Raw genomic sequence first — 26,546 nt, 5'->3', positions numbered from 1 at the left:
TCTGTGCTTCATTATTTCTCAAGTTATCACATTTTATTTATCTGATTTGTAATAATGTAAACTTAAGAATTAATGGAGTGAAACGGTTTGTTTTGCTGTTTTGCTGTTTCACTGGCACAAATAAATGAGTCACCACTTTGGAGTCTAATGGGTTGCTCGGGCCGACACTCAAAAGTAGAATATTTTATTTCTCCAAAAATGGTGCACGTACAATTTTTTATTTTGCATGCACAATACTAATCATTTTTATTTTAGGAATATCCTGATCATATTGGGTTCAAACTGGTGCAAGGCCATCCTGTTCAGTTATCTTGTTAGTCAAATTATATTTGAATTCAATTTCCAGATGAGTCTGAAAGACTGGCACATTGATTTTAAATTATCTCTTCCTATTCATATTCGATTAAAGTAGTCAGTAAAAATTAAATGGTGAAAACTTTCTGTGTTGAGGCTTTTTGTTTCTCTACATTCATCACCACAGAGGTCTTGGCCTCCCATGAGCCTCAGGTGTAATAACCTCAAGGTTAACTTACTGTGTGAACACACACAACAAGGGCAACATACATAACACTTTCTAGAATTATTCTATGGTCATTTCATTTAGTTAATTTGTTGATTTCATACTTTTATCCCGTTATTGAATTGAGCTTGTTATGGCATGACTGTCCTGCTCCAATGTTTTCTTTGTCTTTTTTCTCAGTCTCTCCATGGGGACATTGGGACTCTGAAGACCACCTTATTAGAAGGCTTTGCTGGGGCAGAAGAAGCTATAGCTCAGAGTGAGCTGGGCAAAGACAGACATTACAGACAGCTCCTGTACAAAAAACCTCTCGACCCACGCAGTGAGGAGCAGCTCAAGGTGATTGAAAAATAATGTTGATGAGTTGATACTTGCATTTCAGTGTGGCGCCTACATACTCAAAGCATTTTGTCTCCTTTTATTTTCTTTTTCCTTTCATTCATCCAGGAGATCCGCAGACTGTACCAGTATGCTATGTTTGCTGTGGAAGACGTTAATGATGTGTTGGATGTGGAATGGGAGAAACACCTGGAGAAGAAGAAAAAGCAGAGGTAATCACAAAGCTCCAGCTATTTGAGGAGTTGATACTGAACAGATTTCGGGTTGAGTTTCACTTATGATGAAATGATTCTCCTCTTCACAGACACATGGTCGTACCAGGGCGCGAGGGGCTGTACACCACGCTGGCCAATAACCTGTACATCATCAACCAGCAAAAGAACAGACTGGACCAGTTGGTGAAGGAGCTGACTTCACTGCGGCTCTACAACAAGACTGCACCGCCAACTATAAACCGCAACACTGCTACAGCAACAACTGCCGGGTAGGGGCAGGCAAAGCACCAAGGAGTGGGTGTAGAGGAATGTGAAAACCTCAGGGATAAATGAGAATTAAACTTTGCTCATTGTGAGACGAGAGAACCTGGGGGAGTGGCTTTGGGAATCGGAGCCTTCATACTTCAAGTTAATTGTGACTTAAATGGGATACAATTTGAATCTAAAGCAGTTTTTAAATAATTTAAACTGAATAAATTCAACTTAGCAGGTTGTTTTTCATAACCGGACAGCATAAGAGCCAACAATATAATCATAGTTGATGAGTAACGTAAAGATGCCACTTATTTGCTTCAGGCAGGCATTTGATGTTTATATTCATTTCTAATTGTATCGATTACATTGCAAATTGGTCTTGAAATACCGGTATGTTGTTTGCAGTTGAAAGCATCTCGTTTTCTGTGTTTTATTTTGTCTTTTTGACAGTTTGGAGAGTGAGCTGGAGAGTTTAAGGGATGCACTTCTGAAAGCCAGACTGGATGCGACCCCTCCCAAGCCCAAATCCAAAACCCCTGGTACTAAGCCATCTTTGTTTATTATATAAAAAGCATTGTGCATTTCATAATTTTAACAATTGCTAACTGCAGATGTTTGTTTTTTTTCCTCTATCAGTCAAAATATCACCAGTGAAACAATCCCAGCTACGCAACTTCCTCTCAAAGGGGCAGATGCCTCCTGTCCGCTCAACTGCACCAGGTACACATCTCTTACTTGAACACATTTTTTCAGGGGAAACACTAATATCCAAAGAAGGGAATCTCAGCTCAAATAAATACTAAGAACCATCTGCTTAAGCATGTAAAAGCTGGGAAAACCCTTCATTCTCCATCCTCTATTTCAGTGAGATCCATGTTGAATTTCTAATATTGATGACTGAAGAAAATAAATGCAGCTGTATTAGACGGTTGATTATTTTGACACATTCATCTGTTCTCTTCCAGCCAACCTGTCTCGCTCAGCCTTCCTTTCACCTAAATACTATGAGGACTTGGATGATGTGAGCTCAACCTCCTCCCTGTCCCAGTCCCTGGACCCACACCCGGCTCACTTGGAGCTGGAGGAGGAGGAACTACAGCCAGAGCCCCCTCCAATGACTGTCATACCCCCGGCATTGTCCAATCCCCGTCACCCCACAGTCGTGAGGACCCCCTCTATCCAGCCAGGCTTCGGGGCCATCCAGTCCACGCCTTTAACCAAAATTCACCCAGTACAGGGTATGGGCTTTGGACTCAGCCCTATTGCCAGCCCTAGTAAGTTGTTATATACTTATACTTATTGCGTGCATCACAGTTTTGTATTCAAATCCCGGAGGTGACGGCTTTTAAATGTCTCATGAAACACAGAGAGCAGCTATTGAACCTCAACACACATGATTCATTTCACAAATGCTGCTCTATTTATATTTCAGTTCCAACCAATAAGATCAACCTCAGCGGGGCTGATAGCACTGCTCTTGCCACAAAGACGGTAAAACATGGCGCCCCACCGACAGAGAGGAGCATACCTGTCACCATCCCTGCCCAGCAGGCCGCAGCCACCGCTGCTCTTCGCAGACAGATGGCCAATCAGAAGACAGGTAGGACAAACATGCACCAATCACCAGCCACTGAAAACGTTCGAAAACAGGTCTTTTTTTTGTTTGTTTATTTTTAAATGATGATGAAAATTTATTAAGTTGAAAGAGACAACAGTTTGTGTATAATATGCACTTTGTGTAATATTGTGTTGTTATGGCCACTGTGATTCACCAGGGGGAGACACAGACTTGCAGAACAAATCATATAAAACTGACAGTTTTATGTCTCAGCTCATAAGCCCCATCCCATCCTGGGCTCCCTTACTCCTCAACTGTTAGTTTTAGTGTAATTCAAATAAGGCTTACATCACCATGGAAACGTTCAGGTCACCCAGTAACCTCTGTCTGTTCTCTTCTATTTTTAATGTAAACATCATAATGTGCATCTGTCTGTGGCTTACCCACGCATGTATCTGTGTCTGTGTCCCAGGTGTCGTCAGTACCTCCCTGACTGAGTCCACGTTGAAGACTGTTCCTCAGGTGGTCAACGTTCAGGAGCTCAGGGACAAAGGAGCTCCTGTCCAAGTTTCAAATATCATCAGGTAAAACTCAGAAATGACACAGGTTATTTCAAATTAAGCAGATGATTTTTTCAGACAGTATCTATTATGGATTTACTTAAAGGGATGGTTCAACATTTTGGCAAATTGGCCTATTGCAATGATCCCTATTGTTGTAGGAGTAGGTTAATTACCTTTAATTGTCGGTGCAAGCTGTTTTTAGTTTGGCGGGGCAGAGATGCAAGTTCCTCAGCTAACGCAACAGAGACACACGGTACTTTCGCTTTTCCCTCATCAAACTCATCACATACACAATCCAACAACTCCAAAACACACATGTGGAGAAGTTGTGACTTGCACATTCACCACACTATGAGATAATAATGCAACATTACGAGACAGAGTTGTTTTCGAGGCTAATGCGTAGCCGGAACTACATTCCCGACACGGCTGCTGGGCAGAGTGACTTCAAAAACGCAAGTAGTTCAGAGTATTTGCTACATGTGTCGTAATGTTACAAAATTAAACGTCATTCTTTCATAGCGTGGTGAATGTGCAGGTCACAACTTCTCCACGAGAGTGTTTTGGAGTTGTTGTGGTGTTGATTGTGTATTTGATGAGTTTGATGAGAGAAAAGTGAAAGTAACGTGCGTCTCCGTTGCGTTAGCTGCACAGCTCGCGTCTCAGACCCACCAATCTAGCTTGCACCGGCAATTAAAGGTATTTAACCTACCCCTAAAACTACAGGGATTAAGGCAATAGGCGAAGTTGCCAAAATGATGAACTATCGCTTTAAATCTGCCAGTTTTACATGGACTAGGAATGTCTGTATATTTTGTGGCCTGGATGCTTCTCCTGTCATGCAGTGACACTGAACCTGTTGTGATATGTGAGCAGTGCAGAGAACTGGGACGTTTTTAGGCTCTAAGCACAAGGACTGATTATGACAAACCTACAGACAGACACTGTTATCCAGCTGCACATAGGAGAATGAAATTACTGTAAACAACCCCACAGTATTTATAGTGAGAAGAGGCACTTTGCCTCTGAATCATTGTCAACCAAATGCTGTTTGGCTCTTAGTTTTAGGGGGTGAGGGTGATACTGTATGTATATTTCAAAGCTTTGTTGAGATAAAATATCTTAGGATTTCCCCTTTGCTATTAGGATTAAGAAAGAACAATATCATGCATCTGATTCCAGGCTCCTCCTGGCAACATGTCGAAGTGTCCTTGGACACTGAACCCACACTTGCCCCCCGATGTGTCCATCGGGGCATGAATGTGTGTGAATGGTTAGATTCCTGCGCTACAGCGCTGTATGAATGTGTGTGAAAGGGTGAATGTGACCTACAGTGCAAAGCGCTTTGAGTGGTCCAAGAGACTAGAAAAGCGCTATATAAGTGCAAGTCCATTTACCTTTTACCATTTATTGTCCATCTAACCTGTGCTATCTGTATGCTGTTCCATATCAAGCCTGGTATACAATATTTATGCTGTTAAATCAAGCCTGTGTCCACTCGGATCTATTTCGGATGCAGAGAGTAGACAGTCTGTCACTGAGACCTCAAGGGGTCCAGTGTTTGTTTTGAGTGTGTCTCCTCAGTATAGATTTATTAGGTCAATGACTCCTTCTATTCTCAGCCACTGCACACGACTAGAGGCCAGCATTGCTCAAGGACTCCATAAATCTGCACAGCACCTTGTGTCCGCAGTCATAACATATGGTCCTATATCCCATATTCCTATTCTTCATTTCTTTCCCTTTCTTAACCTCTCTAAAACTAATATATGAAATATTGTTGTATGTCACATCACACACAGCTCAGTCTGTAAAGCAGTAATCAGTGTAGCAGTGTATTTTATTTTTTCGCTGTACTCCAGCACCAGTACACTAGATTTTAAATGAAGCACTGCTTGAATGTAAAAAAACAAAAACAAACCCAAAATATGCTGGAGATTGCTGCCAAAACAAAATAGTGGGTCTGCACTGTATGCCCTGTGCATAATAGTCTATTTTCATACCATTATCCTCTTCAAGTCCCTGCCTTCTTGTCTTTCATTTGGCTCTTTATTCACTACATGATTCACACACTCATGTTTTTGGCCCTTTGCTGCCTCCTGCACTTCACTCTTTTTTGCCTCACTGGGCTTGTGCTACACTTTTGTGCTTGATGTTTTGGCAGGCCATCCCACCTTGGGGCTTTTCCCAAATAAAGCCTGCTCACAATAATAAGTAAGCAAAAAAGGCATTGTGAGAGTAAGATGATTATGAAAGGGGGCTTTTTCTTGAGTCTGCACTAACATGCTTCTCCTCTGTCAAACAGTAACGGTTCAGACATTCCTTCAAATGTCCCAGCACAGTATAGTGAGCTTATATATATTTTTTCCTACAGAAAAATATAAAATGTGTTATGCGTGTGCTCATACAGAGTATATTTTTTAATTTTCTATCCCCACATGTAGCAGAAATTCAGTAGCAGGTTTTAGTTTGTTGGGATATGGACACCTCATTTTATTAAACATGAATAGCTCATCATGTTTAATTGCACATTTTTTTGCTCTTTTCCAGCTCATCGGTACCAGATCCAGCTGCTCAAGTCTTTGCAACAGTCTCTTCTAACCAGGCTAAACGAGTGAGTGTTATCTGTGCATCACTGTGACAGCTGTCATTCATCCTGCCACAAACATGTCTCTGTATTCCTTTCACCAAGGGAACTAAACACATCACTCACACACATTTCTTTTAAACACACTCTGAATGGCTCACACACCAAATATTTTAGTTGATTACACAATATGTAGATATGAACCACAAATACTTCTGCTTTTCTTAGAAAAACATGAATTGTTAAAATAAATGTGCAAATATCAACTTTTACTGTGGCATGATGCAGGCACAAATAAATGAGTATTCTTATAAATTTTACATGCCATTATTAAATATTCAAAATCTAAAAAAAAAAAAGTCAGTGTTATTGTATTCCTCTCTCTCAGCTTTCCACCTGCAGAAATTCACAGCTTGCTGAGAGTTTTGCAGGTGGAGACAAACCTTTAGGTGCGTGGGTGAGAAAAGTCCCAGTGGCCTACCATGCTGATGTTACAAATAACAGTTGTGTGACAGGGGAACTCCTCGCACAAATCTTCATGCTTGTATGGGCCAAAGTTCAAATTAATGGGAATGAACAAATACTGAAGCAACAAAAATTTTGATCACCATCCACATGTGTTTTCTTCTGAACTTCTGTCTTAATATTACAGCTCATTGGAAGTGCGCTATAATCCACAGTGGTGTGGAAGATGTTACATACGCATTTTTGAAATGTCACAAAAGATAATAAAGGATGATATTGTTCTTTTTATGTATTGCAGCCTTGCAGAATTAAGCTACAATAGTCAGTGTCTCTGTGAAATTGTCTCTGCAGAATCCGACACAAGGTATTCAGAAGATGTCCGCTGAAAGTACAACCACCCCACAGTCCGGCTTTGTGTTTGGTAAGCACTGTTGTGATGTGTGTACCGAATAATGGTCACACATAAACTCAGTCACAGTCCAGAACATTGCTCATGATCCTTGACTATACGTCGGCAAAACTGTGACATTTTATTTTGCTTTTGGCTTTTGCTTTGCCTGACTTCATCAACTCTGTGTCCTTCAGGTCAACCGTCCAAAACTGATGTTTCCGTGGTTCCTGCTGGTTCAGTGGAGCAAAGCAGCAGCAAAGGTTTCTCCTTCACTTCAGGGTGAGTCTGCTTATGAAAATTCAAGAAGTGCTCTGAAATATTCAGATCCATTGACTTACCTTGGCCAATTAAACCTGAATATTCATGGTTCTATTCATCATAACACAACAAAATTACAAAAAGAATAAGAAATGGATATTTTCATATTTTTTTGTATTATTATTTTAAAGTTCCACAATTTCCCTGTGTGAGCTTGAACTGTTTTCTGTACTCGTCAATTAACTATAGATTTTTCCACTCAAATGTGATTTGGGGCAACCAGCTAATAGTTCACTCGTGTGCTGGGCGAAGCCACTGGAGCAATATCACTGGTCAAATATTACAAAAGCGTGTGGCTCAGGTCTAATTAATTCAGTTATCCCTCTGCCAGCTGATCTAACCACTTTGGTGTCAGCAGAGGTGAACAGTTATATGCAGCTCTGTATCGCTGTGATTCCCCAGAGACTCCAGCGAGATCCCAGATATTCAGTTTCAGTCTGAAATGTGCCCCCATTAAAAAGGCCATAGATCCTGACACTGTTGTGTCATTCTGACTTTAACGGTTTCTCTTGCAGGCCCGCAGGCTTCAGTTTTGGCTCAGTTACTCAGGGAGCTGGGATGTCACAAGGTAAAAAAACAAAACGAGACACAATTGTAGATATAAAATAAACATGTCCTTTCATTGTTTTCTGATTTGATTTTCTGATTTTTCTTCCGTCTCTTCAGTAAAGGACATGAGTAAATTTTCCTTTGGCGGAAATGGCAAGGCGGCGTTTGGCCAAGCTGCAGAGGAGGCGTTCTCCCTCATCCCAAAGTCCACCTCTCCAGCTCAAGGCACTGGGTCCCCCACCCAGCCTCAAAACCCACCAGGAGACCCAGCCAAGCCCACCGCTGCCACGGCCGCCCTCAGGATAGAGCCACAGCCCCCCAAGACAATTGGAGGAGAGACTCTGGGCAGCTTCTCTGGACTCCGTGTGGGCCAAGGAGAAGAAGCTAAAGATGCCTCCGCTAAACCTACTCCCGCCTCATTCTCCTTTGGGGAAGCTGGACTTGGGGCGAGCAAGGGACCACCACAGTTTAGCTTTGGTGCAGGTCTACAGAAGTCTACAGAAGATTCGGCAGCGACAGACTTGTCCAAGGGGCTGACGTCAGGCAGTTTGTTCAAGCCCCCTGAATCCAACACCAAGCCGGCCTTCTCCGTTCCCCAGGCCGCCTCAGCCTTACCTACGTCTTTCAGTAGTCTCCTCGCTGCATCACCAGACTCCACGGAGGAACCTAAAGCTCCTGCAAAACCCTCAGAACCCACACCACCCCCCGAAAAAGAACCTGCTCCCGAACCTGCCGTAGAGAGAGCAAGCCCCCCTGTGACGCCCGAGTCTGCTGGGGATTCAGTCACTACAGAAACCACAGCGACCAAACCGACACCTGCGGCCCCAACACCTGCACCTCCTGTGGCTACGACCGCCTCCACCCCAGACCCTCCGCCCTACTTCATCGCGACCGCTGAAGCCGCCCCTCCTGCACCAGTCAGTGCTGCTCCCACGACAGAAGCCGCCACAGACGCCGCCGCCGCCACTATCACTGCTCCCGTTCCCGCTTCATCTGCTGCCCCCCCTGCCTATGCAACCGTCGCCCACGAGGTACCAACAGCGTTTCAGGTTTCCAGCTCTGACAAACCAGGCTCCATCTTTACCCAGCCTGCTCCCGCAACAACAGACAGCACTTCCCTCGGGGTCACAGCAGCCATCAACACAGTCGCCCAGGCGGCCATCACGTCCACCCCGACCATTGTTAACAGCGCATCAACTACTGCCGCAAGCACTGTGTTTGGTCAGCCCGCCGCGCCTCCCGCCTCCTCGGCCCCGGCGGCCCCGGCGGCCCCGGCAGCCACAGGGTTTGGCTCAGCAGGGTTCGGTGCATCAACCGGAACTGGTTTTGGCAAATCTGTATTTGGTCAGAGCAGCTTCGGCCAGCCCGCCAGCAACACGGGAACAGCCAGTGGCTTCTCTTTTGCCCAGTCAGCTTTCGGAGCAAGTCCTAGTAGTGCGACCACTGGAGGCGGAGGTCTTTTCGGTTCCTCCACTCCAAGCAACGCGAGTTCCTTCTCCTTCGGCACGGGCGGCGCCAACACAGCCAGCAGCACCGGCTCTGGGCTGTTTGGACAAACCACGGCCCCGGCGTTTGGCCAGAGCTCTGGTTTTGGACAAGCGCCCGTGTTTGGTAGTAACACCACCACGTCGTCATCTTCAGGATTCAGCTTCGGACAGCCCTCAGGTGAGTGTGAGCCTGTACGGAATCTCAGCTTGTGGCTCACTCTGCTTGTTCTCACTCTTGTACTTATTTCCACTGATAAAAGATTTCTGTCGGATCAACCTTTTTCCTATCTTGATCATATTTCAGCTCTTATTATTTGGGGTTGAATCTCAACTGTTTCTCTTCCTCAACTCAAGTCACACCAAGTCATTTTAATTTACCTTTAAATGCTAAAACTGTTTATAATTGAGGAAAGTGACACCGTCGGGCTTCCAAAATAATGGGTTGCAAAGGATTCTCAATTTCAAAGCAGCGAGCCATAAAAATCCTGTCAGCCAGAGACAAAGTGATGTTGTATTTGCTAATCAGAGCCACACAGCTACAAACAGTCGCAAACTGACAGTGATGAAGCTAACGGTGTCTGACAACCACTGAATTATACTGTTATATGTGTTTGGGCAGTGGGCAGTGCGGGGAGGCTATGTGAAGCTGTCACCACGTTTGGCTGATTGAAGCCAAATGTGACACTCGACACCTTATTTTGTCTGTGGCGGTGGCTGGTGGGGTCCGAGTCAGGAGGGCTGGCATGAGGGGAGTTGCCCCATTCCCACAGATTCTCCAAATTCTCAGCATAGGAACGTCTGTGTCTCTGTGGACAGCTGATGTTAATGTATCAGCTCAGCGGTTACACACAGCTGATGTCTACAGGCTTTGTTGGGAAAAGGAGGAGGAGGAGGAGGAGGAGGAGAAGGGGGGGGGGGGGGGTCCAAGTTTCCAGAGTCAGCTCTTTCTCTTTTATGACACTGGGGAAAGAAGGCGAGGCAGTGTTGCATGGTGGTGACTAGAAAATGTGTATGGCATCATCAGTCATTCACAGAGAATACCTCGGTCTTGACTGTTTTTCTTTTTCCTTTATATTTCAGCTTTTGGCTGCTCTCCTGCCACCCCCGTGTTTGGCCAGCAGTCCAGTGGTGGCAGCGTGTTTGGACAGGTAGACAATACACCGATTGTTACGTTTGAATACAGTGCACAAATACAGCACAGTGTCTCAAATTCAAAATATTGTCTGTTCTGGACACATAAAATGACTAATGATTGTCTCCCAGCAGCAGCCATCATCTGGTGGGAGCCTGTTCGGTTCAAATGCAGCCAATACAGCGGGCTCATCAGCTGGTGGAGGATTCTTCAGTGGCCTGGGAGGCAAACCAACAGAGGAGGCTGCCAACAAGAACCCATTTGGTGCCCCCACCGCTACTGGAGGGTTTGGACAGCCTGGCCAGCCAGGTAAGCCAACACAATCTAGACAAAAATGTAGTTTACTGGTATATTTTTTAGTTTCTACTCTTATCCTCAGTGAAGCTACCAACTTATAGTCAAGCTAGAATCCATTAACCAAAATACTCAAACCAAATCCTGATTGATTTAACCTGAATATTGCCTTTTTCTCCTCTAGGTGCCAACACTCTGTTTGGGAATAGTGGTGCCAAGACCTTTGGTTTTGGACAGGCCTCCTTTGGTGAGCAGAAGCCAAGTGGGACCTTTAGCACTGGGGGAGGCAGCGTCGCATCTCAAGGCTTTGGCTCCTTCGCTTCTCCGACAAAACCAGGTATAACTTTCCTCCTATCATTAGGTTTTTTTTTCTATCATTATGTTACTGTTGTTTTCCAGTCCTTAAAGCAGAAGTAAGCGGAATGTTTCAGAAGTAAGCGATCCGGTCGTTTTCGCTAATGCTGCGTTCCAGGCAGGCTTTTGAAATCGTAAATTACAGCTTCAAGTCACAACTTACGACTTTGTAGCGTTCCAGGCAACCCACTCGTGTTTTTCCGACCTGTTTTACCTGTGAAAGTCACTATAACGGCCACTCGTAACTTCCGACCCGTGAACTTGTACCAGATCAAACTGATACAACTTCACAGGACGGAAAAACACGAGTCTACTAGTTTCCTTGAACGCACCATAACAGTCCTCGTCCCTACGTCGCCACATTCACGGCGTCCCTTGGCTGCACACACAGCCCTGCATGCCGTTCTCTCTCCTCATTGGATAAAAACTGTAGGATACGATAAATGTTTTCTCCTCGGCTGAGAGCAGAGCAGAGTGACTGACCCGTGTTTCGGTCCAAACACTCTATGCAAGTGATTGCTGTCGGAAGATATAACTATTTAAGACTTATATTAAAGCAGATATCAGTGGAATGTTTTTGTTAATATAAGTCCTAAATAGTCCTATTTTCCGTCAGCAATCACTTACATGAAGTATTTCAGCCTAAACACGAGTCTCTCCGTCACTCTGCTCTGCTGTAACCCGAGGAGAAAATTTTCCTTGTGGGATACAAGTGTTATCCAATGAGGAGAGAGAACGGCATGAAGGGCTGTGTGTGCAGCCAAGGGATGCGCGTGAATGTGGTGACGTAGCACGAGGACCAATTGATGCCTGACAAGGGCGGGGGCTGCTAACTCATGGTGCGTTCAAAGAAACTCGTACTTTGTGTTTTTCCTTCCTGTGAAGTCATACCAGTTCGATCTGGTACGAGTTCACGGGTCGGAAGTTACGAGTGGCCGTTATAGGGAACTTTCACAGACAACAGGATGGTAAAAACACGAGCTACGGGTTACCTGGAACGCTACCAAGTCGTAGTTGTGACTTGAAGCTGTAACTTACGGTTTCAAAAGCCTGCCTTGAACGCAGCATTAGCCGAAACGGCCGTGAAGCTGATATCTGCTTTAACACAAATATATCACTTACTTCTGCTTTAAGATGAAAATGGTGCTTCCTTCCTTGTTTCTTTAGAGATACCATTTTATCAGTTTATACAGGCGACATTTTCAGACCATACTTGTTGCCATGTGCTGTTAATACATTCTGAGGAGAGGGATTCATTCATCCATTCAGAAAGGGCATGTATTAGTGATGTTTGATTTTTCTCAGTTCTTTCACTTTTCTTTTTCCATGGTTTCTGGCTTTAGGGGCTGCGCTTCAGTGATGGTGGGGTAGCTGTAATAGAAACCCATGGGCACCCATACATAATCATATTTTATTCAGCAGCCAACTCTTGACATTGCTTTCTCCTTTATCATCTGCGCTACAGCGAGTGTCCTTATCTCCTCACCCCAGCAGAGCAGAAAGTGAGGTAGTCAGATGCTCTGTCATTTCCTGCCAGAATACTGCTGATGCAATGTTACCGATCAGAACTGCTAAGTCACATTGCAGTGAATCAAAGTTGTGATATATATTTGTTTAAGTATCAGAGAGAAAAGCTTTAAATCGTCTGAAAAATATTTACACATAAGTGCTCCTTATCTTAAATATCACAAATCATTAGAGCTGCAATGTAGAAAGCATAGATTACTGTTATGTCAATACAGCTGATTAGCATATTTATGTTTTCATTCATGATACAGGGATATATCTGTGTGTGCTGGTTTTAATAACCCTATTAATGTTATCAACGTGAAGATGAAAAATGTTTGTTGAAGCCTGTAACGCTACAACAGTAATCCTACAACAATTCCTGTGGTGAGATTAGTTCTTGAGGTAATCATGCAGTATCTTGTGTGCTTTAGAAATTGTGTAAATTTGTTTCTACAGTTTGCCGTCCTCAGGCTTTCGCAGCAGTCGAGACAGTTGAGAAGATGTGAAGACAGCTCGACACGAGCGGATACACGGCTTTGTCCTCGTTGATTTGTTACGTTCTGCTTTGTGAGCAAGAGGTTACCCGTTCATCAGATAAACAACGTCCACGTGTCTGTGTGTCAGGTCATGTAGTACATTTCGGTTCTGGTCTCGGTGCTTTGCTATTTACTCGGAGGAGGGCCGACAGTCGTGTCATATCTCCTTTGTATTTGTGTCAGTTGTGTCATAAGATTTGTCAGGTCAGTTGAAAAGGTTATTTGATAGCAAACACAGGGAGGGTGATTAATAAAGTTAAATTTGTCAATGGCAAGAGACTGGTGCAGGTGAAGAAGGAAGGTGAGGCAGGAAAACTGTGATTTTTCTCCATCTGACTCCAGAGGAGAGCTTCCAACTTTACATTCAGCTACTTTCTTACAGATCTGTTTAAAACACAGCCCCTAACAGAAAGCACACCAAACATGTTTTCAGTTTCTGAACCTATTAAAGTATAGGCAGATTCTGCCCTTAATAAAACTAAACTGTGCTCCTACACACCCAAGCTCCAAGACTATATGGCATAAAAAATGTAAAGTACAAAGAATTAATGTGAACTCTAGCCTGATAGATTCTTGCGTTGTCAAGATGTTTATCGCATTTCTCCATTTGGGCTTTTTGAAATGATAAACACTAACAGCCATCTAAGTTACCCCTCCCCTCTCCAGTGGGATATTGGTACCACTCACCACACTAATGTCCTATCTCTGGTCCATGTACAGGGAATGTAATCTTGTTACATTAGCTCAATCAATTATTTACTAAAGCATGCTGGTAGCCCGGCTGTAATTTCAGCACACCCTTTCCCTCCTGCTGCTGCTACTTTTGAGGCTTTGAGGTGGTGTGAAGAATTCACTCCCCTCATTAAACTGTCACACTGAGCTGCTCCAAAACAGCAATGTACTGTACACAACTGGTTACAATAATATACTTGTCTTTATGTATTTGTTGTACCTGGTTGAAATATAGTGGGGGAAAATGTCCATCCTCATTAGAAATTACAACGCAAATAGTCTTCTTTCTTGCTTTTTTTTTATACCTGTTTAGTTGATACTGTAAGCAGTGTCAGCCCTGGTTCAGACCACATGTGGAATGTATTTGTAGTAATTTTTATACAGGAGTCTGAGCACAACTCTTCTCACTGGTGTGTGTTTTTTTTCTGTCTGCAGCCCAGAGGCTTCCCTGAGCCGACAAATACCCTTGACATAGATGAAATGCCCTATGTAAATGAGCTGAAGTCACAAAAAGAACACCATGACTCACCTTTTTTTTTTTAACCCATCCTGTTTTAGAGACCATGATGAGGACCATGTAACCCACGTTATACTGTATACGTTCCACTTTTGTCTGTTACAAAACATTTGAAGAACATATAAATTTCCCTCTGTACAGGAGGATTTGGCAGCGCTCCTGTGTTTGGGAGTCCCCCTTCTTTCGGTGGTTCCCCAGCATTTGGTGGCGGAGCCGCATTTGGCTCCAACCCCACATTCAGCAACAACCTGGGTCCCTCGACCGGTAAGGTGTTTGGAGAGGGAACAGCGGCTTCCAACATGGGAGGATTTGGGTAAGAAACTTAATATGTTCTGTGAAAAAAAGATTTGATCTGACAATGATTTTTGTTTAGGGGTGTGTACAGAGATGAATGATGGACAAAACTGGACATCAATTGACAATTTTTGATCAAGCCTGTAGTTTACAGCCTTAAAAACAAAACAAAACAAAAGCAGTAATAGTTGCATTAGACAGACAATGGCACCACTCAATCATTAAGGCTGTGAAGAAGGAAATATTCATATTTATATTATGTATTATATGATATATGATATATTTGTGACACAACCTCTGAGAAGCAAACATATTTTTTGGTTGTTACTTTGCTGCAGTCAGAAATCATCTAAAAATGTCAGTGTCACCAGGCGCTGTGTGCAGTACAAGAGCGGGGAGTTGGGAGTTGGGGGAGGATGATTTTGCCCGCAGCAAATAGCAGCTTTTTTGGAAATCAGAACATCTGTGTTCCCTCAGTCAACACGCAATCACACAAGCATAACACAAAGTAACAGAAGAGCAGCATGCGCCCGCATTGTTAAACACTCTATTAACGTTACAGCGTTGAAATAAAATAAACTTGTTTCAAGGCTCACTAGTTAGCCAAATGGAGCAGGGTTTGAAAGCTCTCACTAAAGCTTTGTCCAATTATGAAGTGAGACAGCTTTCTGTCTACTACTGTTATCGACAGCACACACACACACACATTTTGTTATTCCTACAACAGACAAGATTTCAGGTTTAAAATTTGACAGAAAAATCATAAACGATTGTCCACGTCCGAGTTTATTCAGGACCTTGCTTCCTTCACCAGTGTTCGTCCATCTGACGAAACAGATATGCAACGGTGAAATCAATAACTCTAAACGTTAGATTTGTCCTTGTCTCTACCTTCTGCACAGTTCATTGCAATTTGAGGAGACATTAGAAACACTGGGACTGATGTAACCACTCTCCTTGCTAATGTAAATGCTGAAGAACCACTGTAGTTTTCACAAATTAGATTGTAGCCAGGTAGAGGGAGCGAAATTGCATTTTTGTTGGAATTAATTGTGCAGCCTTATTCTGAAGTGTAAAGCACTGACATTTTACTATAAAGTACAATAGAGCACATCTTTACAGCCCTCAGCAAGTCAGCTTTAAACCAGGAGAAATTTCTGTTCAGCGACAGGAGAGAGGATTAATTCATCGTTTACGTCCTTCCCTCTCTTTCCACCCAAATGATTTCTCCAGCTTTATCAACCTCTGTGTGTCCGCCCTGCGCAATGTGTTTTGATGCTAGTGAGCCCAAAACGCTGGAGTCCTGTGCAGGACTAGATTATTCCCCTCTGATAATCTCACTCCGGGGTCATGCTTCCTGCAGATTAAACTGGCCTGCTCTCCTTCTCTGGTGCAAGCTCTCTCTCGCTCCCTCTGTTTTGCTTATTCTCGCTCTTCAGTGGGTGTGGGTCCTGTGGAGGGGATTTACTGCTTAAACCCCTGTCTCTCAATCCTCTAGTACTGTGACACACACATACAAACACGCACATGCACCATCTGACACCTTCTGGCTAGCTCACATGTTTACTTGGATGCAGCTAGCCAGTGAGTATATTATGTCCCGCACAGTTTCTTTCCCCTCTTTTTTTTCTTTTTCCTCTTTGTCCAAATAAATAGATGATTTAAAGCAGTGGTCACCAACCTCTTTAAGCCCAAGATCCCCTCACCTCAGGTGACAAGCAAGATCTACCATTACCTATATTACCTATATTAAGTGAAAGAACTGTAATGTGTGCTGATAAAATTCTCAGTGCCACTGTAGCTCTGTGTCCCATCTCATGCAGCATCACAATGCCATCAGTAGGCAAAGATGTTGCAGTCATGTTACTCATGTCAGTGTGATGGGATGGCTATGACTGAACACTGATTGCCTTGTAGTTTGGCTCATAAGTACAGACAACCAGGCTGAGGCAGGGTTGGCGACTACTGATTTAAAGCATGCCTGTTGAAAGGCATCCAGCCCCATGGCATAATCAATCCACTCATTTTGTCTCGTCAGCCTCACTCAGTGTTTCTATTTGTTGGAATTTCAGCTGTACTGTACCTTTTTGTTTCCCCACAATCACATCCTCTGTGTCCGCCTGTGTTTTCAGGTTTGCCTCCCCCCCCAACGCGCCGTCCTTTGGCGCCCTAGCGACTCAAAACGCTCCGTCATTCGGGTCCCTGGCCCAGCAGGGCTCTGGGTTTGGAAGTCAGCCCAGCGGCTTCTCCGGCTTTGGACAGCAGCCACAGGCAGGAGGTGAGATTACTGCTTCAGCTGCCTTCTCTTGGCCTTTCTTCCCTCATCATCTGCAAATGCCCTCTTGTTTACCAACACGTAGTTAAATACTGCAGGCAGTGCGGTCAGTAGTTCAAGGGGAGTTGGTCAACAGCTCCTCTGACATTTGTGCACAATATCACATTTAACACACAGCGGCAACACAGAACAGCAACTAATTGTCATCTAACAGAAGTAGTCAAACCAAACATGTAATTGTCACCTTGTTAAACACTCTATTAACGTTTATAGAGTTGTCCTGATTGAGCGATTTACACTTCAAGAGAGAGGATTGCAAACCACTTACATTCATTCTAATACACTTTGTAACACGTTGTGTGTTAGAACAAACACATCCCAGAAGTAAACGTAATTCCTCCACAGAGAAGTTTCTTATGGGCATGACCTGTTGTGCCATTATCTCCCAATTATAGAGACATCCTCTCCAATTCTGAATGACAGTTTTGAACCATGTGTATTTGTATTTGTGATATTTTATTGACTAATTGTTGATTATGTTTAAAATATTTTTGCATAATCCTGCTGATAAATAAACAAACAGGTGAAAATATAAGTAGCATGCAGATGAACAAACAGGTTAAAATATAAGTAGCATGCAGATGTGATATACGTAAATTATATAAAATGATATAAAAAGATTGTTGTGTCCTCCCACCCCCTTCATCTTCATCTTTCTACACCTTCTCAGCCTCTGTCCTTAATGGCCATGGGTGACAAAGCATCTGTCAGGGTATGTTAGGGACACAGCACACAGACAGATACACAGATCGGTCTATCAGAGATGGCTTGTGTAGTGTGAAATGAAAATTGCAATAGGATTATGGGTTTTCAACCCCCCCCCCCCGATAGTGATACAGTTTTATTGCTGCAATTAATTTAATTCACTTTTCATTTTATAGGATTTTCTGGAAACACCTTTGGGTCTGCAAACCAGTAAGTGCAGTCAATACATTTAGTTCCGATTCATGTCTTTTGTCTTTTTTCTTTTTTTGTGTGTGTGAATGAGCTGATGAATGAGTAGTCAGACCCACATTTCTCTGTTCCTCTCTGGCAGCAGTGTGTTATGCCTGTGGTGTTTGAAATCTGCTGAAGCTCACATCTTTTCTTCCACAACACTGCTCCCCATAGAACCTTTCAGATTTAATACCACCTCATCTTCCCTCATTTATTTCTTATTTCCTCCTCTTCATCTTTTCTCTGCTTAGAGTCCAGTATGGCTTCGCTCCTATTTCACCATATTAAACTGCGGTAAAAAAAAATCTTTCTACCACTTCTTGGATAAAAAAAACACAAGGAGAAATGAATAATACATCAAATCATGTTTTAAAAGATGACCCAGTAAATATTACAATAAATTCAACACCACACATATTAAATACACAGACAAAGTGTTTGCAAGTGTAGTTCAAATAATTTTGACCCCCTGTTCCTGAAATGGTTGGTGCATGGTCGAATGCTCCAGCAGCACTTCCTTATTCTATATTCCTTATAATTGCCCCCTTGTGATTGGTTTTTCATTCCCATCCTACTGTCTTCTCCTTTTCATCCCTCCATCCCACATTCTACCTCTCGCTCTCTCGTGCTGCTTCCCTCTGCCGTTTGCTGCTGCTGTGTGTCACATGGCGGCCACTGTTCCCCGGGGTGTGTTCCAGTGGAATGCACTCTGAAGTGTGCAGGAGTGTGTGGAGACGAGGCTTAGCGTATTGGACGCATTCATATGCTGTTAATAATCCTTTTGTTTTTAGTTTTTTTTTGTTTTGTTTTTTTTTGCTTTTCTTTCTTCCTCCACTTCCCACAACAAACCTGCTAACCTGTACACTACAGGTTACTGACACATCATCAATAGTTGTCATTTATCTTATTGCAAATATACAAAAAAATAGCCTCTTTGATTAAAGATGACCAAAATGGACACAGGTGTATATGCTGTTACACCACAATTTAACGCCTAAATGCAACAGCACTGGAAACGATTTCTAGTGGACATACTAAGTGAATTAAAATAGATTCAAACCATGCCAATAGCAAAAACATGCAATGTGTATGCAAACCATTGCAATGTTTGTTTTTCAAAAAAATATTTAGATTAGAATAATTGGAATTATTCTTATTCAGAAAAAAAGGTCAGAAAAATAGTTGTGCTGAGAAAACAAAAGAGAAAAACTCAGCAATATCCATAAAAGAAAATAACAATATTGCTCATCAGCAGCCCTAAAACTGCTGTGCCTTTGCCTCACTGGGTGCAAAACTAAACTAAACAAAACAACAAAAATGGAATGCATCAAAATGGGATAAATGCAAGTCACTGCTGCACTTTATTATTTTATCTTCATGAACGCCTTAAAATTGTACAATTTCTTCATATTTCCTCTCGTCCTCTTAAAGAAAAATGTGGTTGATGGAAAAGTCACGTCATACACATGTTCTGGTACTGCAGTAATGTTTGGTATCTTATAGCTAAAATGGGTTCAGAAGGCATTTGATTTACATGCTCAGAGGTCATTCTAATACTACTACTATTAGTACTTTTTCAAGCACTGGAACTTTTCTCAATAATCTCTCCCTTTCTGCTTTGTCTGTCATTTCTTCTTCCAGATCAAGTGCACAACAAACATTTGCCAGTTGGAGAAGCTAGTTTTATTAAACCTCCATGAGCTACAGTACTTTCTGCAATCAAGCCACACAATGGGAGGAGGGGAAAGGGAAGACTGTTGCGTTTGGGTTGACGGGGTAAATAAAGTAAAGTAGAAAACCTCTGTTTGTTTTAGCAAAAAGAAAAATATACAAGTTTTCAAGCTGCTTGCAGAGTGCAGTTCATTTTTTATGTACATATCCATTAAGGAAGTTCATGTTGTATTACACGGTCTTAACATTTTCATAAGATACAGGAGAATCAAGTATCGTCATTCATACAAAGAGGAGGCAGGTCAGTGACCTGGAAAAACAGATTTTCTGTAATGACTTTGAACAGCACACCAATATACAAAAAAATCATTTCAACCTTGTTCAGACACAGTAGTTACACACTGATGTAGTTTACAGACTTCAGTCTTTTTCTTTCATACTCCAGAATGATGTGGCCAGCATTTTAAAATCTAATTTCTGCACTTTGAGACATCACAGTGTACAAAAAAAGTTTGAAGCTTTACTTCTGAACATTGTAGAGTGGTGTTTTCAGCATGGCTACACACGATCCTGTTCAATTCAGTTCTGTCTTACTGTTAAGTCAGTCTTGAGCAGAAATGTCCAAATTGTACACTTGTAGATTGTACTGAAAATTAGCAACCGCAACTTTTTGAACTGTGGTCAAAAGAGTTGTGCTTTGAATAAGAAATAAGTTATATTTTCCTTCCATCTAATTTTTGCAGTAAATCCCCTCTTGATGTATATTTTTACACGAAAAAGTGGAAATAAACTAAATTTCTCAAACAACTTATTTGTCCAAACTAAATGTGGATTCTCTTAATATTGCAACTTACAAAACAGTCATGTTTTTTTTGGGGGGGACTTTGTCATCTTCCAGCAAATATTTCATTTTATGATTTGGTTTTCTTGCAGAGAACAGAGTACAAAGACAACCATTTACTTATCATAATGCGACTTATTCATCATTGGAGTGCTTATTTCCATTTTTGGAATAATTTTGAGCAGTAGTAGCTTAAGATATTATGTCACACCCTTCAATATCCTTATACTGTATAACTAATCTGTCAAAGTTGTTCTACACAATTCTGTTGAATTAACTCTTGCAAAGCATTTCCACGTACATTGCAATAGCACTTCACACAGTGCTTCGTATTTGCTTTGTAAAATCTTGTATTAGCTGAATAAAATTAAAGACTTTAATGCGAGGGGGCATGAAGAATAGCATGGCAGCTACCCTTAGGCTATGTTTAGATGGTTCACTAATTAATGCTAAATCCCTCTTGATATGCAGCTCATTCCTCCCATCTTCAGTAAGGAATTCATTGACTCACATACGGAGCTAAAATGGGCTGTGGGAGAATGCTGATGGGGGGGATCTATGGTCTGGATCAGAGCCTTGTTGTTGTGGCATGTGGCCACCATCAACAGAATTACATTCCCGGCTTATGGCTGTGGAGCATGTCACTGTCACTCTGTCCAACCTTATCTTGCGTCTCGCGGCAAACGCATGGCAGAAGTCCTGGTCCCTCTGAAGTGGCACGGGGAATGTCAGGGTCATTATGTGACCTGTCGTAGACACCTGCAGAAATGGACGAATCCACATTCCCCAGCAGCTTTTGATAGATAGACTGTCAGTGGACTGGAGCCACTGGCTTCTCAGTCAACATATGAAATATATTTTGAGGATGAATCAATCATGCATGTGTATTTTGGTTTTTAAATAACCTTTTTTTTATTTGATTGTTAAACTAAGAGAGCAGGAGGAAGAGAGTAATGCACACCGCAGTTTAACTTTTGGAGGTGCTGGTGATGGAGCCGAGTGTGTGCTGTATTTTCGCTTTCAACTAAGAGAGCAAACAGAAGAACACTGCATAGTTTTGTATCTTTGATTGATGGACAACAGACCCTGACCACATGTATGTGATGTCTCAGGTAAAGAATCACAGTAGGGCACATTGGCAGATTACACAGGCACACAGGCAGTTACACAGTCTGTAATGCTTTCAGTCAAAGCGGATGAGCTTATGAGATTTTCAGCACCCACCCCACAACAACTGGCCTCTATAAAAGCATTTAAGGCAGAGTGTTTTTTGTTGTTGTTTTTTTTACTTGTATTATACCACACATGACAGTAAAATCTATCAGTGCAGTGTTGGCATAAAAGATTGAAAACAATGTTGCAGAAGGATCAAAAACGAAGTACACAATAACAGAAAACACAATGAAATAACACTAATCAACACATGTAGTCTGGTTATAATTGATTGTTAACAGTCCATCTTCCTGATGATGTAAAGTGCAGGAAAGTCTCACACTCTGGAGGACGGCAGCTGTCTTCTTGGTATCCAGATAAAAATAGCTTAGTCAGACCACCCCTCCCCCCAACCCCATTCTCTGCCCACCCCAATCCCCAACCCCCACACTGAGTGATGATTAGCAACTCTTGAGCACATCCTACTCAGGCTTCGCTGACATGCTCATCATCGCCACATGTGGTGCTGGACTCCCCAGTGTGTGCATCCTTTTTTGAGTGTTAAGGCATTTCTGTAACCAGTGTGTGAGGTGAATGTTATCCACGGCCATTCATGGACACAGAGCATACCACAATTTCACCTAATGAGTCATTTTGTCTGTACAGATAATCCAAATCCAATAATCCACTAACGGACGAGGGAGACCTCGCTCCCTGCCCCCCCCCCCCCCCTCTCCGGACACTGTGCTGACTCGGTGGTGCACTGCAGATCACTTCCCAGATCACAGCCTTCCTCTGGAACCACACCTATAGATAGCCAGGTTGAAAGATCGACCAAGATTCCTTTCAACTCTCACTAAAGAAAAAAGTTAGAAAGGAAATAAATATTTCAGAAGTTTCAGTGTCAGCTTTGGCGTTTATATTTTTGATAACAGTAATATCATTCCATGAATCTGCATACTAATACAGGACCTCTCCTAGTCCACACACATTAATGAATTCAATTAGTTCGATGATTTCTGAAACCACGCAAGCATGTGATAACTTAGCCATAGTTGTGCATTCTCATTTTCCATTCCATATTTTCCAAACAATTGTCAGAGTTTCAATGGGACAATGTAGAGATGTAAATGTGTGAATTTCACCCCATTTCACCAGTGATGCATTTTATACTCCCGCTATATTCTTCATATTACTAATAACTAAAGCTAGCTGTAACTCCTCTCACAGTTATGCAAATAAAGAAACCTTTTCTCAGTTATGCTATTGCTACATAGCTAACTTTAGCATTAACAACGATTTACTTACCAATCTAAAAGAAATGTTGCACTTCTCGCAGAGTTTATTATGTCTTTCATGCAACATTAGTGACTGGTAAATAAACAGCTGTTGATGCTGACGGTGGCCATGTAGCCGCAGCAAATGCACATATGCTTCCTTTAAGTTGCGGAATGTAAGCTCATCATCAACAAGCATGCTAGTATTTGTGCTTAAATGGTAAACACAGATTTGAGCGCTGTAGCAGCACTGACATTAACATAATGTGTGATTAAAAAACAAACATCTAAAGCCACTATCCCAGTAAGTCCGTCCCAACCTCTCAAGCTTTAATTACATACCTGCCTCAGTTCCTCCTCCTTCACTCTCTCCCTCTCTGTCTTTAACTCACTCCCAGGGATTATGCAGTTCAGTTATCCTGATACTTCAAAGGAGCTTTATACTGAAAGTTTTAATTTCCGTCATAACTTCATTTAGTCCTCCAAGTAAACACAGTGCCTCCTGCAAAAGAGGTCGCCTCTCACTTTACTGTTGTCGCATGTGAGGCAACATAAACAGGTGCATGCAGCAGCAATATCAACACTTTGCATGTTAATGGATTACTGAAAATGGGCTTAAAGTCTTATCTAATAGACTTGATCATGGATGTCTGGCGTTATCACAGATGTCAGGGGAAAGACTTTGGGCATCACCGGAGTCGTGAGGTTATTGGAGAAACTGGTCTAAAAGGCCTCACGTGTAACACCTACTGAGGCAACCACCTTTTGTCTTCCTATGAAAAGTATTTAGGTCTGTAAATCCCACAATCTGCTTAGTTTTCCCCGTAATTCAAAAGTAAACATCTAAAATGAGAAGAGCATCTGGAGAGGGAAGATCCAGCTATTATCATATATTTATTATATGAGACGTATATCTGTGACACCAGATATATTGACATGGATGCAAACAGAGAAATCAACCTCCACTCCTACGTTTTCTCATTTCTGAGAGTATTGAGTCGGCTGCTCCTCAGTGTCCATCACTGTGAGAGTCCTCTATCGTCAGCAGCCCCTTTTTTTTCCAGGCTGCCACTGATGTGAGAAGTCCTTATTCGTTTACACTGAGGGTGCACTTGAGGTTGACCCCTCATCTTGGCTACAAAGGCTGTTTTTCTTTTAAAGCTCAGAGCTGAGCCACAGCCAGCTTCCCTGCAGCATCACCTCTGAATTTCCCACTCAGGTGAGCATTTTCTGCTTCTGCAGCACTGGAATCCAGTTTAAGCTGATGCTTGGGTCCCCCCGGTTGTCACCCCGGTTCCATCTGCTCTGTCAGAACAGATCCCGAGAGTAATTATGTTGTCAGCTAATCCAGCCTCTTGAAGCATAAGTTGATTGCAAGGATTTTTATGTAATTTATGGCGTCTGTTTTGCAGCATAAGACATGGTTGACTCATTATTTCATCAATATCGCTTTGAGAGTGTTTCACATTGAGCTTGAGTCTCAGTCAACACTTATTGTAGTTAATTCTCTCATTTGCTGAATCTAGGACTTTTCACTAAGCAAGTATCTTGAATTTGAATGCATATTAAACACTGCTGCTGTCAGCAGAGGTGTTATGTTGCATTGGCCAAATTTGGGATGCATAAATTGTCTAAATCCATATCGACCTGTAAAATTATTCTCTTTTCTGATTAACATTACAATGTAAAGACCTGAGACACTGCCTGTGATTAATCAAAAACTGTATGATCATATTTGTCATGCAGCTCTCTGCTCTGTGATGACAACCCTGTCAACTCAGTAGCATATATTGGTTTTTGTCTAATATATATTTTTTAATTAGTTATTTTATCTTGCATAATTATCAGTCACTAATGGATTTCTGGTTGGCGAGGAGAGGCATACAGTAGGGATCACAGGGCACATGTTTGCTAAGCTTTTACATAAATTATATCCAAACATGTTTGATTGCAGATGCCACAATGCCAGTGCACCAACAGCTTTGGGTTCTAATCCAAAGATGTCATTGTTTATTAGCTTTGGCTTAATAGTCATCTATGGAGAATGTGCTTTTTTATTTTTGTAGTATGTGTTTGTTGCCTAATCATTCCTATATTTAGATTGTAAAAAGTGCAAGTGATTGAACATTGGCAGAACATTAGATTGAGATATAATAAATGAAAATGTGCCATAAAATAAATTCATTTATAATTGCTTAATAACATTTATACTTGCAGAAATTACAATTCACTATAAGAGAAATACCCATAATAAATCATCAGTGTAACAACCCATTAATAGGTTCAAACTGATCTACAAATTAACTATTATATAAATAAACCCATTACAATTTGCAAACCCTTGACTAGAATTTGTCATATTTTTGTTGGTGCGTGTTGATAAATAGAGGTGCTATACATGGCACAGTGGTGTGGAATGACAGGACATGACCGTCCACACCCATGTTTTCAGTTAAGGCAAAGAATGTTTCACATGTCCTCTTGACTTCCGTCATTGAACACTCTTCAACAGTTGAAAAAAAAACACATGACCACAAGAGTGTCTGAGCGCAGAGAGACATAAATTATAAAACATAAGGCGATAAGGTAGTTTTATTAATGTGAGTGGAGGCATTGATATTCACAGTAATTAATAATGAACCAGACGAGCGCTGGTCAGACGAGGAGCGCACTTTAACTTTGCATAAAGTAGTTGAGCTTATAGTTGTGTAAAGGTTCTGGATGCTTCCCCTCAGGAGCTGCTTGTGATGTCTGGGCTTATTACAAAAGCCTTTGGCAGAGTGTGGGAGGCGTGGGATCCAGCTACATCACATGCTGTAATTACACAAATGGCAATTAAAGGTTGGCCATAAGTACCCCTGTCCCAGCTTGTGGGATGTGCAGTGTTTAATGGCCATCATTAATTTAAATGGAAAATTGCCTCATTCTGAGCTGAATATTGAGGAGTTATTGTCAAAAACTTAGAGTGACAGTCCAGATGTAGCACTGGTGTCCGTGTTGTCTAATCAATTTATATAACCACAGTGGTTGCAAAGCGAGTGCCTGGCTTAAGTATAATAATGATTTGCTGCTGTAATGGATTCAAGTAAGTTACATAATATTGTCTGCAGTTTTGAAAACTCTTTAGTGTTATATTGAGGGCTCTCAAAATGGCAGTATTAAAAGTATAATTTAAGAAAAGTCTTAAATAGTTTCTCTGCTGTAATAGTTTAAAAAATGTATGTAATTGCAGCTGAGGCATTAGAGTCACTACTGCTAGCTACAGTAAACTCATCTCATAACAGAAAAGTATTGATTTAGCAAAAACATAAATTGTTTAGTGAAGACATCTATTTTCTGCCAGGTCCGAGTCATATGAACTTAATTACTGTATATCATTAGAAATTACTGGTAATTACCCTTCTGAAAGTACAGTATGTGATGTCAAAATAAATAATTCTAGACAATATGATTTCCCCTGGGTTTCTGTTGTACTTTAATACTCTGGCTCTTGTGCCCGTAACACGGGTATGAAATTGCATTTTATGTGGTATACTATATTACAAGGGTCTTTGTTTGTTTGTTTTTGTTTTTTAACATTAGCTCATATTCACTCACCAAAATTATATTTTCTGTATTTTATTTAGCAAAATAAAGTTCTAAACCCTGCTTCAAAAACCTCCCTAGAATAATCCCGAGATCAGCCTTCACAAAGATAAAACCCTCCCACATTTCTAGAA

General features: G+C 41.9%; 1 protein-coding gene across 2 annotated transcripts in view; it reads left to right on the top strand.

The window, feature by feature from the left end:
- nup214 (nucleoporin 214) overlaps window positions 1–19,567 on the top strand; it is a gene marked incomplete at its 3' end in the record, with an annotated part of 30,547 nt that extends 10,980 nt beyond the window's left edge. Inside the window, exons 17-36 of one of the 2 annotated variants that reach the window (XM_083983426.1) lie at window positions 701–859; window positions 968–1,071; window positions 1,164–1,343; window positions 1,780–1,868; window positions 1,966–2,049; window positions 2,295–2,603; window positions 2,762–2,929; window positions 3,360–3,471; window positions 6,001–6,064; window positions 6,854–6,923; window positions 7,088–7,172; window positions 7,727–7,779; window positions 7,878–9,425; window positions 10,328–10,395; window positions 10,514–10,688; window positions 10,858–11,010; window positions 14,463–14,634; window positions 16,748–16,893; window positions 17,832–17,865; window positions 19,528–19,567. In XM_083983426.1, coding sequence (XP_083839552.1) covers window positions 701–859; window positions 968–1,071; window positions 1,164–1,343; window positions 1,780–1,868; window positions 1,966–2,049; window positions 2,295–2,603; window positions 2,762–2,929; window positions 3,360–3,471; window positions 6,001–6,064; window positions 6,854–6,923; window positions 7,088–7,172; window positions 7,727–7,779; window positions 7,878–9,425; window positions 10,328–10,395; window positions 10,514–10,688; window positions 10,858–11,010; window positions 14,463–14,634; window positions 16,748–16,893; window positions 17,832–17,865; window positions 19,528–19,567 — 3,813 coding nt within the window. Of the gene's footprint in view, window positions 1–700; window positions 860–967; window positions 1,072–1,163; window positions 1,344–1,779; window positions 1,869–1,965; window positions 2,050–2,294; window positions 2,604–2,761; window positions 2,930–3,359; window positions 3,472–6,000; window positions 6,065–6,853; window positions 6,924–7,087; window positions 7,173–7,726; window positions 7,780–7,877; window positions 9,426–10,327; window positions 10,396–10,510; window positions 10,689–10,857; window positions 11,011–14,462; window positions 14,635–16,747; window positions 16,894–17,831; window positions 17,866–19,527 lie in introns of both variants that reach the window. The other variant, XM_083983425.1, reaches the window with a different exon arrangement.
- Between the last annotated feature and the right edge of the window lie 6,979 nt (window positions 19,568–26,546).

The sequence above is a fragment of the Trachurus trachurus genome (assembly GCF_905171665.1).
Source record: "Trachurus trachurus genome assembly, chromosome: 12".
Classification (NCBI taxonomy): domain Eukaryota; kingdom Metazoa; phylum Chordata; class Actinopteri; order Carangiformes; family Carangidae; genus Trachurus; species Trachurus trachurus.
This window is presented reverse-complemented; position numbering and strand designations above follow the sequence as displayed.